General features: G+C 37.8%; 1 protein-coding gene across 6 annotated transcripts in view; it reads right to left on the reverse strand.

Annotated features, from left to right (window-relative positions):
• The window catches only part of msi2b (musashi RNA-binding protein 2b), a 306,045-nt gene that overhangs the window by 50,791 nt on the left and 240,442 nt on the right, over positions 1–14,812 (reverse strand). For all 6 annotated transcript variants that reach the window (XM_028031479.1, XM_028031480.1, XM_028031477.1 and 3 more), the window contains exon 10: positions 10,716–10,790. In XM_028031479.1, the coding sequence (XP_027887280.1) occupies positions 10,716–10,790 (75 nt within the window). The remainder of the gene's footprint in view (positions 1–10,715; positions 10,791–14,812) is intronic.

Below are 14,812 nucleotides of genomic sequence, written 5' to 3' on the forward strand. Positions count from 1 at the left end.
GCTAATGATCAGCATCGGCAATTAAAGCCAATCTGTGAGTCAGTGTGGCATCAGGAGGGCCATCTGCTTCCAGCCCTGTAGCACTCACTCCGGCCTGTGGGACCACTTGCCGGGGTCACAGCTCACCCAGCTTGCAGAGAAATGGTCACAAGATCTGGGGAGCAATCTGCCGCGCTGCTCAAGATCAATAGAAAGCCGTTCTGATGGCGGAACGCTGCGTCTCCCGAGTGCCGTCAGAAGCCAAACAGCGAGCTCTTTCTCGTGGAGGACAATGTTGCATGCAGCCATGACACCAGGTAAGCTCCGTTTGAGCCTCAGGCCAGTGATTCTTTCCGCCTGCTCCCCCTCCGCAGCCAAGATGTGTAGTCAGTGGAAAATATAAGGCGTCTGAATATTCAGAGGGTCAGATCTGCTGATAATGACTCGGCGTGGCGTCCCAGCACACATTAGCATCCGCCTGGGAAGTAATTAGCTATAGCCAAGATGAAGGACAAAACATCTATGAAAGATTTTTACTTTTAAAAATAGAATAGGAGGGGTAAGTGTTTAGACGGCAGCTATCTTTGTTTTGTTAAATATGACCTTTCTTTTCCTCTTTTAACTGGATTTAAAAACACTTCCAAAAACAGAGAGCAAAGAACGTCAGATTCCCCTTCAAACCCACCAAGGTTTCCGCCATTCTTGCAGCTGTATCACCAAACAGCCACCTTTCCTCCAGCTTCCAAATGTGGTTCAAAGACTCGCTGGGATATCATCCATCTCAATATATTTCTATCTCCTTGCCGCAGACAGTGGCTAAACACTAGGAGGCTAGGTGGTATTTCAGGCCAGTGCTCAGGTGTGACCTCTGGTGGATTTATTAAATGCTTGGTTTACTCTGCTCCTGTTCGTAGGGTCCATTCACCCTTCAGAGGTAGTCACTATCATCTTAGTTGCGCAGGTCAGCATTTCTCCTTCCCAGCATGCCACCTGCTGAGAGGGTATTCCTCTCTGACAGGTAGAGAAAGGTTAACAGGTCAGCAGGTTTCTTATCACTATTATTTACAGCTGTATAGAGCCCATTTGTGTCTCTCAATGGTCGGACATTGAACTGGCTGATTTTCTTCCCTCTAGAAACGTGTTGCCTCACTTCTTTCACTGGATTGCAGAATAGATCAGGTCAAAATTTGATAAAATATTCTTATCCCTTCAACTTTTTCACATTTAATAATGCCGCATCTAACTTAAATGTATTTCGTTTTGATTCTGTATGATAGACCAACTCAAGAAGTGAAAAATAATTTTTTTTTTTCAAATTTTGCCACAAAATGTTTTAAAAAGTGTATGAATTTGTATTCAGTCTTAAATACATGTAAAATATGTATTTACCACTGGGTATTAACTCCACATTAAAACACAGTGGTGGTAGAATCAAGAGGTTGGGAGGCTTTTCTTCGGCAGGGACGGCGAAGATAGATGGATACAATAAGAAAATCAACAAAGAATCTTTTTGAAAGTCGGCTAACTGATAGATCGGGCAACCAGAGCATTAATCAGACAAGCAGCCAAAAGGCCCATGGTAACTCTGGAGGAGCTGCAGAGATCCACACATCAGGTGGAAGAACTACTATTAGTCATGACTTCCACAAATCTCTTCACTATGAAAGAGTAGCAAGAAAAACTCCAATGTTGAAAGAAAGTCAGCTTTTTCCTAGTTTAGTTATTTTTGTATTTATTTCAGCATATATTTTCTTTTAATTTAATTGTATTATTATTATTATTATTATTATTATTATTATTTTGTAGGTGTTTTACATGTGCTTTTTTTGTTCTTGAAAGTGGAGTATACTTTTTGCTTATGCTCGACATCATTGGTATATGTAAACACATTTGTTCTGTATGCAAAAATATCTATAAAAATGTCAGTCAGAAGGAGAAAGCCCGAAGAAATCCCATTTGCAATTTTTTTTTTATCAGTCACAAACAAAATACAAAACCCTACATATGGCTACATAAAAACACTGCATGTTTCCCTAAACATGCCGTCCTCTAATGTGAAATACAGTGGTGGTAGCTACATGCTGTCGGGACGCTTTCATTAACAGGGGGAGGAAAATCAGTCAGAGTTGATGGGATGATGGGTGGAGCTAAACACTGGAAGAAAAATATGTTAGAGACGGCAACAGACTTGACATTTGAGTCACTTTCTATCCAATCAGATTGAGTTTGACCAATTAAAAAAAAACAAAAAAGGCAAAGATTTTAGTGTTTTTATGTGTTTTATGTGTTTATCCCACAAGAATACAAAGTATTGACGCAAGTGAGAGGAATACAAACGCACAACACATTTTCAGATTTTTTGTTGTAAATAAAAAAACCAACATAATTTTCCTTCCACTTCAGCTATGGCTGGAGCTGGAAAAATATTGAAAAATCTTGAAAGGGACAAAGATATAAGTACCCAGCTCAGGCCGTTCGAATTTCTCGTTATGTACAAAAAAGAAGCAGCAGAAACCAGAACCACCTACTGGGCTCAGTCCTGTTTGCTTTCACGCAGCAAAAGAACTCCTTTTCTGTCAGCTGGGGGAAGATGGAGTATGCCGTTCTGTCTTAGGCATGGCTGGTTGATCGAGACGGAGATACTGAACATAGAAGGATGTAGCCTTCTACTGTTCTTCACCACTCAGCATATCTGCCAGGGAACTAAGTCTGAGGGAGATAAGGAGGAAGTCATACAAGGACGGGATGAAAAAGATGAAGAAGAGCTATATATTTTTTTAATGTTTTTGTATCTCCTTAGTCTTAAGGTGTCTACTAAGGCTCTCTGCTCTTACCCCTGACTAATTATCTGAGCCTTCTTGCTCTTACTACTTATGAAGCTGACTCACTGGACTTGAGTCGCTGTTTGTCTGTCAAGACATCTGAAATAGCCAGATGACTTAGTGTTTTGTCTTTCACTCACTCGCTCTCTCCTTTCCTTCTCCCCCTTATGGGACCCCACTAACGTCTTCATCCCTGTTTTCTTTTTTCAGAGCGGCATAATGACCTCCTAGAAGCAGCCATAATGGAGCCATAATGGTCATTTATGCCAGGGGAGGCTCATAGGGCACGGTTACAGAGGCATCGAGTGGCGCAGGGAAAGAAGAAAAATGTTGGAGTGGCGGAAAAGTCCCTGTTTCTCTTCCGTCACCTCTTTTCTCAGTCTCTGAATGAATACGACGTTTCTGTGTGTGCACATTCAATTGTGCACTCCTGCGCGTGGAATGAAAGGAACCGATACACGACTGGTTAACAATGGGCGGAACACAATATGAATGTATGAGGGGTGTATGGCTGCTTTTCATGTTCACTTTTACAGCTTATTCACGAGCATAATGCACATATACACACTACATTTTCTTTTTAATTACATTTTCCCCAGACAAGCTACTTATTCATGCATACAGCTTTGAGTACACACAATAGGGTGCGCTGCCATTCTTAGACCTCTTCATACTGCTTCTTCTATATTTGCTGCCACAGCTGGGAGGGAAGACACTATACAGAAACTTTCTGTGCATACGCTTAACTATGTAGTTATTGCTAAGAAGAAAAAAAAAACACTTTCTGCCTGGCATTTGCATTTTTATTATGCACAGCACACCCAGGGAATCTTCGCCGTATCCTGTCTTAGTCTAAGGTAATCTAAGACAAGTAAACAACAGTGGAGTGTACTGTAATGTTGGGATTAAACAGTTTATTTCTACAGATGTAACCGCGAATCCTTTAATCAACTGAAGTCCTCCAAAGCAGACACCTGGTTCAGACGCAGCACTCGCTCCTCTGGGCGCCGCCAGCTGAATAATACAATGGTGCATTTATCAGCAAACTAATGCTAATTAGACCGCTGCATAAAAATGAGAATAATGTACAGTAATATCCCATATGCCTTGTCAGCTCCAGCTCCCTCTGTTTTCCACCGATGCTCACAGCTGTCCTTTTTATTTGGTCTTAAATTGGAAACAAAATGGCATCCTACTGCTCTGATATGAGAATCAGACGCAGTTCTCCACAGGTGGTCATAATGTACTTTGTAATCTTATGCCCAGATGGAATAAAAAACATCGGGATGATATTAATACAAGGAAATATACATGATGTTAAGTTAAGAATGGTTTGTTCTTCCTAAACAGGATGTAGAAATCTCTGAGCCCCCGACAAAGCAACAGGAGGCGACGACTTTAATTTAAATCAAGACTGCAGAAACTCTCTGCTTCTAAAGCCATCTGAAATTATTCTCTGTCCAGCTGTTTTTTCAACTGCTTACCATTAGGTTAGTTAGTGTGGCGCGCTCTTTAAAGCCTAACAGAATGGAAGCCGGGGTCTTTTATACCTCAATTTAATTCAATAACCGTTTTGATTTTTGTTTTTTGAAGTCAAATAAATTTCAGCTCCGAGGTCTGATTATTTTAGTTGAGCTGTGTGCTCGGCTGCTGTGTATTTGATTTTTTTTTTACTCTTTGATTGCTGCCCCAGCAGCTACGCTGAGCTGTGTTCAACGCTGTTCGTGGTGAATGTTACTTTTATCTTATCCCTGGATTAATGCGGACATCTCTCCAAAGCAGCTGCAATCTGGAGTTACTCTCTCTGAGAACAGTTAATCCCCTCGTTTGGAAAACATTTTACATGCTGTAAATAACATCTTTTTTTTAAGAATAAAACATTAAGTACATGAAGTAATGACGTTATTTCTGATTAAAGACCAAATTTACCAAGTCAGTTTGAATTTGATTCACCCCACTTAACCGCTCATGGTTCTTGAACATTTTTATGGTCAAATTTCACTCTTTTCCAGAATCAAATTTGAGAATTTCTATTGTTTTTTGGTCTTTAAAAACAAAAATCTTAAATTTATGATGCATGTTTATACTCTGATCAGGGTTAAAATTTGAGACATAAACTGGATGAATGAATAATCATGTAGCAATCAAAAAAAAGTCTTAAAATACTCTAAACTGCATGCAGTAACAATACAACACTACAAGCCTGTCAAAGCAAACAATAATATAAATTCCAGTTTTCTTTAAGGTTGTATCTAGTGTTAAGCATACATAAAAATAACATTGTAGCATCAACAAAGGAAAAGAAATCAGTGTAAGGCTTCTGAAATGGGATTTCCTACGCATAATATAACAATCAAGCAAGTTTCTATTCTTAAAGAAGCTGTTTGATGAATAAAGAAAGGCTTGGGGTTTCGATGCTCTTAATTTGCTACACGCCCCTTACCATTTGTTATTCCGCAGCAATGGCAAACACTGCTGTTTCTCTTGATTGTCTACACATCCGTCAGACAGTAATGTCTGAAATTAAGTTTCAATTCAAAGTGAAGTTCACGCATTAGGTTGAAATTATGCAGTCACGAGGTAAACAGTGCGTAATTTGCAACAGTGCATATAAAAGACAACTCAGAATTTTAAAACAACACACGGAATCGAAGAAGCTGTCGCTGTCAAACACTTTCCATTTTCTTTCGTCCTTAACAATTCACAACATTAAAGCTAAAAAAAAGGGGGCAGACATGCTTAAAACGTATGCATTTTGATTATGATTTTTTTTTTTTCAAAAAGTATGTAAATAATCTTTTGAAGCTTTATAAGAATAACCCTGATTTATTTTGTTTGTTTTTTATTAAACTGAAAAGATGTGGTATGAAATGCTGGCAAGGCCATTCATGCATTATGTATGCTGCTAAACCTGCAAATATTTTACTGACACTTCATTCTGTGTGCATTACTATTTGTTGTGACCAGCAGATGTGTCATGAAGCCATCACACCTCCTTTATGATTCCTGCATGAATGCAAGTCATGCTACAGGAGAGAAGTCCAGTCTGAGGCCCTGATCCAAACATTCACTTTAAACACATCCGCTAGGGTGATGATCATTTATTTCTAATCTTCTATCGCTTCATAAGATACATTAAAACATCACACAGCTGAGGAATATAATCTCTGTGAACTAATCCTGCATCTGCTAATCCTACAATTTTAGGCAGCGCCTTACTTCAATTCAGTTCGAAAACACGAGGGAAAAATAAATGCTGTAACTTATATAATGCAAGTTTCTTCAAAGAGTTGCTGTAGATGCTGTTGGCTGTGGGCAGGAAATATCTCCAGTAGCAGTCTGTTTTACAGCAATTCAGTGAATGGCTCTGACTAAAGACATTCTGTTGTATAATACTCCCATGAAGAAGATACTCAGGGTTGTCTGTAATGTAAATGCCACTGTTTTCAATAGAGATGAACCAGGAATGGCTGGCGACTGTAACTGACTGATTTTCGCCTTGATTGGTGATTGGCTAACGCGAGACTTTTCCAAACTGTAAACACATCAGGCACAGCGCTACCAGGTTACCAAGTTGTCCCAAAGTGGAGAATACTACAAAGTAGCTATTTTTAGTACCAGTTTGGTGCTTAAAAGTGAAAAAGCAGAAGCTGTCACAAGCCATGTGGAAAGAAACTGGAAGCCGAAAAAAGATACCACTCCAAAAGCAGGAATTATACCAAAGCGCAAGGCATTCTGGGTATAAACAACCAATGCAAACAGGCAAGTCTAACACTAGTGGGAGAAATAGCTTGTAATGGCAAAAACAAAAGAATTCCTACAACCGCTAAAATCTGACACCACTCCATTTTTGTTTACATTTTGCAAAGAAGGAAGTTGCACTCAGTGTCTTAGAGACTTTTGTGTTGTTTCCTTCATCGGTGCAGCGCCACCATAGGTAAGGGTTGAACAGTTTAGTTTGCTTAATAGAGTGCAGTGTGAAAGCGCACCTCACAAACTGAAAATGGAGCAATTTGGTCCCCACTCGAATCAAGTATACTGGGCTATCAGGGGTGAAAACACCCGAAAATACTAGCATCGATTATTTTTTTTTTAAAACAATTTGTCAACACCCTATCGTAACAGCATGAATGTCATAAAAGTTTGAATGCTGTTCCTATATCCACTTATATTACAGATTTAAAAGAGAAAATGGTCAAAGATTGATCAGAAATGGACCAGAAACCTCTGATCTGTCCGTCTTTAGCCTCAGCTGGAGCCCGGATGTCCCTGTTGAGGTAATGGACTGAAATCTACTTGCTTGCACAAACAAGTTTCTGACATGCTGATCTGAACTGATTTACATCAGCAGTTTACACTATATTGATGATGCAACAAGCAAACAGCTTAACTGCACTGAATGTTTATGATGCCCATGACTGCTTGAAAAAAAAAAAAAAACACACTGCATAAAATCAATAGAAAATACATTTTGTGATCAATGTTAGACATAAATGTCAGTTTCATAAACTTCTTATGAGCTGCTGAGTTTAAATAATGACTTTGACTGAGGTTTAGTGTGTGTCTCCTTCTGTTTTACCTTCTGCTTTGTACACTTGAACTGTTTGCTTCAGCCGCAGAGATGTCAGCTTTGATTTCTCTTTCTCTCTTTAGGTTTTATTGAGTTTTTCTACTTAATTCACTGTTTCGTCATTGATCAATGTTTTATCACTGTTTTATCTTGACAATTGAACAATTGTCTAACCTTTTTCCACCCCCCTCTTAGAGCTCCTGAAGTTTACTATGTGTAAAGGAAAAAAAGAATAGATTGCTCTGAAAGGCTGCCCACAATTTATGCTTCTTGGACGTCGAGCGCTTTTCCTCAGCGCTGTTTATATGCGGGAGTGTTTCAGAGAGGCTGTATACAGTGAGAAAAAGATTCACATCTTCAGACTGAGGATGCTTTCTCCTATCTTCCTGAGGTAGGACACTAGTCAATATTTAGCCTGAGGTTATTTAATTTAGACAAGCAGTTTGATTCATACATTAAAATTTCCAATTACCTGTCAAGAGTTGAGCGAGCCCCGAGGAAGCTGTTTTAATCATACAGCTTTATCAAACTCTTTAAATTGAGTTTAACGGGGATAGGATCAAACATTCTGCCTCAGGGAAGGTGATATCCCTTAATTTGGTGAAAATAGTCAACATTTTGAAAATCCATGTTTGACTACTTATACATAATAAATACTTAGCAATGCTTTCCGTTTCTATTCCCTCTCTGTAGTCTGATGTAATTCATGTAAATGTTTCTTGAAGAACTGATAAAGACCCCTAAAGGAACAGTTTTATCCAGTTCCCCTGAGAAGTGTATTTACTCTCATCATCTCGGTGTATATCGTGTTAATTTAGGGTTTTTAAAGATGTATTTGTAGTGGGATTGTTTTTCCAGAATGATACAACAAATAAAATCAGAGTATTTTTTTAAAATACTGATCCAGGTACACCTGGAAAACAAGCTAAAGCTGTAACTGGTGATTCTTTAAGCTTTAACTAAAGAAATAGTCTTAACTTTATTTAATGGACCACTTAGATTGTAGCATCTTTATAGTAAACTGAAGGGACAGACTAGTGATGCTTCTACACTGATGGCTCACAACACAATTATGCCAAACAGAAACCCCAAACGTTCCAGAGTTTAAACAAATGTCGCACAAGGACACAAAACTCGGTCATCACGACAGAGTAGACCAAACAAAATCTTTTGAACTCAAGAGTCAACAACATTAAGAAAAGAATTGGGAATGGGAATTCTGTTTGAGGAGAAACAATATTCATCCACATTACATTACGGGAAAAAAAAGAAGTCTGCTTTCCTCACCATAGACGGACGCCTGAAGGAAACTGAATGCTTTTTGCCCATTTAGATCTGTCATTACTTCATCCAAAACAGTCCATATGATTGTAACCAAAAATGTCTAACACATCCAGGGCTGAGAAACATCATGTACTTCAAAACATTTTAACCATTCTAAATCATTTTGAAAAGGGGAAAATAATAATCTGCTCAGAGTTTTTCTATCCTCCTGACAGCTGATTTTGTGTCCAGGAACGTCTTAGACCAGTGACAGAAAACTGATCGTTCTAACCAACATGCTTTCTTCTGAGGACGACGGTTTGGGTCAGATGGTTGATACTTGGAAGCAATGCTGGCAAACACACATGAAAACTGGGTCTGGAATGGACATAGCTGGTTGAAATTGAGTTTCTGTAATTCCTCTGACGTCAACCTGTCTTAAATTTACAGTCTGTGCTAAAAAAGCCAAATCATAGGGAACCAATTATTTGAATTGAAGTCTACTGTCCTAATAAGAAGAGCAGGCAAATAGCAAGCCAGACGTAAACCAACATATTCCTAACAGCTACACCAAGTGATTGTTTTTTGGGGTTTTTTGCAGCTCTGTGATATTTATCCAAGGTATTAGTGATGATCTCTGGATTACAGATAATTTAGAATAAATTCAAACATAGGCACTAAAATGTTTTAAAATAATGAAACTGTTTTTTACTCATTCATCACTAAGATAAATAGTTTAAATAAATCTTTAAAATCCTTAATGTAATATCATTTTAATATACACAATGAGTTTATGTAAACTCCTCACAGTCACTTCATCCCATTAACCTTCAGGTATCATAATGGACATTTTGGTCCACTTGAACAACTTTTTTGCCTCTGTAAGTGGACATTTTTTGCAAGTAAGACAATGTTTTGACAAATACAGGTATTTTTTTCTAAGGACCATTAGAAAACTGCTATCTTCTGAGAGAACAAAAAAGTCACATCTTTTTAAATAAAAATCACAAGGTGCTACTGTTTTCATAATATCATGGCAAATGTGAAATATCTGGTTATTTTAAGTGAGAATTGTGCAGAAAAAATATTAGGCAGTAAAGTTTTCATAGAATTTGTTTTTTGCAAGTGGACATTTTTGTCCTTAATGAGTTCCAAGGACAGAAAATTAAACTGACAAATGTTGGTTAAGGATCCAATTTAAATTATTTCCAAAGTGAGATTAAGTCGGGATCAAAATAAATGATTGTCATACAAACTCCAGACCTGCATTATGTACACTGACAAGTTATCTGTGCTTTGTATTCTCCCGTTCCTTCAAATAACGTTGTGGTCGAGTCTAAAACCAACATATGCCTCATCTGCAGGTGGTCACAGCTGGACCCCCTGTCTTACCATTTCTGAATCCATTTCACAAAGAATATTACAGAGATCTGAGCTTGCTGAGCGATATTTCCCATTCTGTCTCATCAGTGGCAGGAATGATGTCTGGCATGGCAAACAGAGTAAGTGTAAGCTCCCTAAATAAAGCATGAAATTGACAGGATGCCTGTCTAAGTGAGAAAAGCACAGAGCCAGCAGCCCCTGAAGACGCACGCAGGTACAGCTGCTCACCTCCAGGCGTCACGCCTCCCATTTGGACTTCCATTAAAGCGCCCGGCGCTCTGAGTCAACACTTTTAATGCAGAAAATGACTTTATTTTCCATTATAAGGTCCATATTTAAAAATCTTCCAACACAAAGAGCTGCTCAGCTTTTCCACCTCTCCACAGAGGAATTTGCATACATTGGGCCACTAAAGACACAAAATTTTACCGATTTTAGAGGCTTGGTCATGGTTGTGTTCAAGTGTGGGATAAAAAAGTCTGAGCAATTTCCTTCACCACGAGTTTGCTTTCAAAACCTTGTTGGGAAAACTCGACACGTAGCACATTTACACCCTGCAGATGATTTAGTGACTGACGTGTATACTGATGAAGATTTATGTCTCTGGATTCAAATGTGAGCGTATGGATACATGTGTGTCTCATTGTGCAAAAAAGGAACTAGGTGCAAGACACATTTCAGGAGAGCCGTTGACTCACCGGGGAACTGGTAGCTGTAGCTGGGTGCAAATCCAGTGTATCCGCGGCCATACGTTGCCACGATGTTAGGGTAACCTTTGTGGAGGAGAAAGATGACAAAAAAAAAAGTTAAGAAAAGAGATAAACGTCACCAAATAATTACAAAAAAACACTGTTATAGTGTGTGTTGATATGGGAAGATAAGTACAATAAATAATGCATTATACAGAGCGTTACAAAAGCGGTCTCACTCCCTTGAACATTACAACCACAAACCAACAGGGGGACGTAGTACATAGTGATTAAGTTAAAGGAAATGTTACATGGGTTTGAAACATTTCACCATTAAAAAATAAAAGCATGGTCTGTATTTGTGTTCAGGCTATGTCTCTAACAGCTACGGAAACTTAGATATGGGACATTTAGCAAATTTCGGCTTTGCTAAATATTTCAACACTGATAGACTGGACAAACTAATACTAATATGCACTGAGGCTCTGCCAGTAAGATCAGGATGGTTCTCCATCTCATGCTCTAAACCTTGTTTCTTCAAGAAATTCTTTGGATTCAGCTCAATTTATTTTTCCATTAGAGCTGCTCAGTTTTTCCCTCTCACTTCTGACCAGTTCTAGAGAAAACAACATCCCCACAACAGCATGATGCAGTCACCATCATGTGTCGTCATGGGGTGGGTGTGGTCAGGGTAATCATGTGCCATGTGCCATTTGGCCATTTATTTCTTTTTGTGAGTTTCATATTTCATATTTAAAAATAAAACAGTTTGTGTCGAAAAGAAGAACAGACAAAAAGAATTAAAATCCTTACTTTCTTTATGCTACAAAAATTCAACATAGGTTTTGCATAAAAACACAGAAACACTGCTAAAACAATTTTTTTTTCACATTTAAAAGGAATTCCCTTTTTTCATTTTTTGTCAGATTTATTAAGAGTCTCTTTGGAGGGTCTTAGCGGCCACATGCGTATCTGTAGCTGAAGGTTAAAGAATCCTGCTTTATTAGGAAGATGTGCCATATTTTATCTATTTCCAGATGCTAGATGGAACTGCGTTCAATGAGAAATTCAGAACATTCTTTTATAATTTAAATCTGCTCTAAAGTTCTTCACAGCTTTCTCCCTGACCTGCCTGGAGAGTGTTTTGGTCTTCATGATGCTGTTGATTCCCTAATTGTGTCAAATGAGCTTTTGAAACTTTCACAGAACAGATTTATACAGAGCTCATATTGCACACAGGGAATCGGTATTTCGTTATAGGTGTTTTCTAAAGGTCATTAGTTTAATCTGAGTTTATTAATGGGCTTGAAATTAAAGGGGTGAATGAAACCAATCATATTTTTATACATTTTTCTTCCTTTTCAAAGTTAGTTTGTTGGTTTATCACATAAACTCCCAATAAAGAACATTGAGAATTGTCGCAGTGACATGACGAAAATGTGGAAAAGTAGAAGAAGCACGAATACTTTAGCAAGGCACTCATCCAGTCTAATGCAAACAATCTATACTGTTAGAGAATCCGAGTTAGATGGAGCTCTCAAATTCATTTAACTCTGCAAGAGAAGTTTTCTTATCATCCTTAAACAACAACAGCATGCCTGAAATAACAGAGCCTCACATTTGGGACTGTCACACCTCGTGAATACAAAGTCTAGAGTTGTTTCCCTTGTTTGAAAAAATAGCAATAAGCAAGGAGAGATTTATTTGTGTGCTTTAAACCTAATAAAGCCTTGTTGACTGAAAAGCATTCTCTGTAAGCAGAGTTTAACAACAAGCAGCTCCCTCAATCGCTGGTTGTCTCTCACAACTGCGTCAGCCTCTAATCACGATCATGCTGCTTTTGTTGCTTCGGATGAAGTCTCGGGGCTGCTGTCAGAGATCTCAGTGATTCATTTAGTCGGTAAAATTTTACAAGGATAGCTATAAAACTGGAGCCTACCCTTCTCTTTCAAAAGAGGAAAATATGATCATTTCAAATCCAACCATAATGAACTGCTTAAATTCTACACAATCTGTCAAAAATGCACCCATTTAGTCAACAACCTTCAGAACAGGTTGTGGTGTTTTGCTGCTTAAGCATTCTCATCTTCATACATGTTTTTTTTTCTTTTGGTTTACATCTTTATAGAGGCTGGTAATTGGGAGCTGGCATCAGATTCGCTACGGTTTGAAACCAATGTACAAATACAACTACCCTTTTCTTTTATAAATGGCAAGTTCATTTCCAGTCTTTTGTTAACCACAAGCTCTCAGGCATTTTTATAGCACCATGTAATAACATTTTATAGCAGGCTCCTGGAAATGATGCCACCCATTTATGTTCTATCTCCACCATTGCAGAAAGGTTCATTTTTAAATATGGATAGATTTTTTTAGACATAAAAGCACTGAAAAGCATAACATTTAGATATAATTTAGTTTTATTGGTTGAGTCAATGTTGTACCATTAATTAAAATTAAATTACACAATGTTTTTTTTCTCCCCGGATCTGATATAAATGTTAGCGGGGGTCACTAGCGCCTTATTTTATGTTCATAAGCCAATCTGTTCAGAGAAACATCAAATGAGAGCATCTGGCTTTGGCAAAAACAACTTAATGGATTCTTTTTAAAGACTTTTTTTTTTTTTTTAGAACAGGCTAGACACAGCTGGGGATGCAATGATCATAAAGCCAAAGCTTTTTGTCAAATAACGCCAGATAACCTCTTCTACCAAATCATAACCGCCGCACAAACCTTTTCACAGTGATGTAATACTGTTGTCGTAAAATGTATACGATATTTTTTCTTTTTTAATATTTTGCTTTTTATGGGGGACAATTTTTTAAAAATCTAATCTGAAGTATACAAAAGTAGAAAGTGTGTTTGAAGTGCATGAAAAGCAAAGTGTGTCCATGCGGCTTTCTTTACAGGCGTTAAGAGGGAATGTCAGAGCCAGGTGCAACTGATAAAATGCTTAATTAAATCAAAGGTTTAATTGATCATTAGTAAGTGTGACCACCTCTGAAAAAGTAGGAATTTTTTTACAGCCCACTCGTCTGAAGCATTCAGGTGTGTGTCAACAGAAGGCCATTGAGAAAAAAAAGCAGCAATCGTCTTAAAATTGACGACTGGTTCAGCTCATCAATCTTTGAAAGAGTTTCAATGACATTTTCTGACAATTGAAAGTTCATAATTTTACACTGGAAAACACTTGTGGTTTAAAAGAACCACAATTTTATTTCTGTTTTTATGTTTTTAACAACAATTTTAAAAGTAAAAAATGCAACAAAAAAAAGGATGGATACATTTTCTTCAACAGGATTTTGATATATGTGGATTAAAAAAAGATGGTTTGAAGACAAGATGGAAACTGTCTTTTGGATCTGAAAGCTATCACTGGTGCTTTTAGTTTTTGCCTGTTGTGGAAATGAAGAAAACACTGATTCAAAACCTTTATTTGTTTTTCTATCTATATGTAAAAATTTGAGTTGGCTCTCTCATTTTTAGTCAAAGTTGTCTAGCTGCAGATTGTGGACTTGCTGCGGCGAGACCTGAAGAGAGCCGGACAGGTCCCTGCAAACCTCAAAATGAAGCAAAATTATTGAAAAGAGTGGGACAAAAACGATGTCAAGGTCATACGATGACTTCAAGTTATTTACGCTAAAGACGGGACTACAAGTCCAGTAATTTGAGTTCACTTAGTATTTCTCACAAGGCTTTTCTGTTTTGACTACAGTATGTCGAAGAAGTTTATTTTTGAAAGATTGAGGAGTGGTTTTCTCTTTTACATTGACAGAATTTGTAGATGAAAACAAGACAGAGGACATTCTGCATTAACTCTGAGTTTCTGGTATTTTTGCCTTATTTTGGTATTTTTTATACCATGTGCAATGATTACAATGTAAATCCCACTACAATTACAATCAAGGTAGACTGACAAATGTTCACCGATTAAAGTCAAATCTGGAGGAAACTTTAAATGATACACAAAATTCTAAGTGTTTCCTATTCGCTAAAACACACCCAATATGTGAATGCATAATTTAACTAATATCTGTTCTGAGTGAAAGCGTCACTAATTTTAAAACGTATGATTTGTTTGGTCAGACTTGGATAGTGAGCAT

Source organism: Xiphophorus couchianus, chromosome 11 (assembly GCF_001444195.1).
Source record: "Xiphophorus couchianus chromosome 11, X_couchianus-1.0, whole genome shotgun sequence".
NCBI lineage: Eukaryota > Metazoa > Chordata > Actinopteri > Cyprinodontiformes > Poeciliidae > Xiphophorus > Xiphophorus couchianus.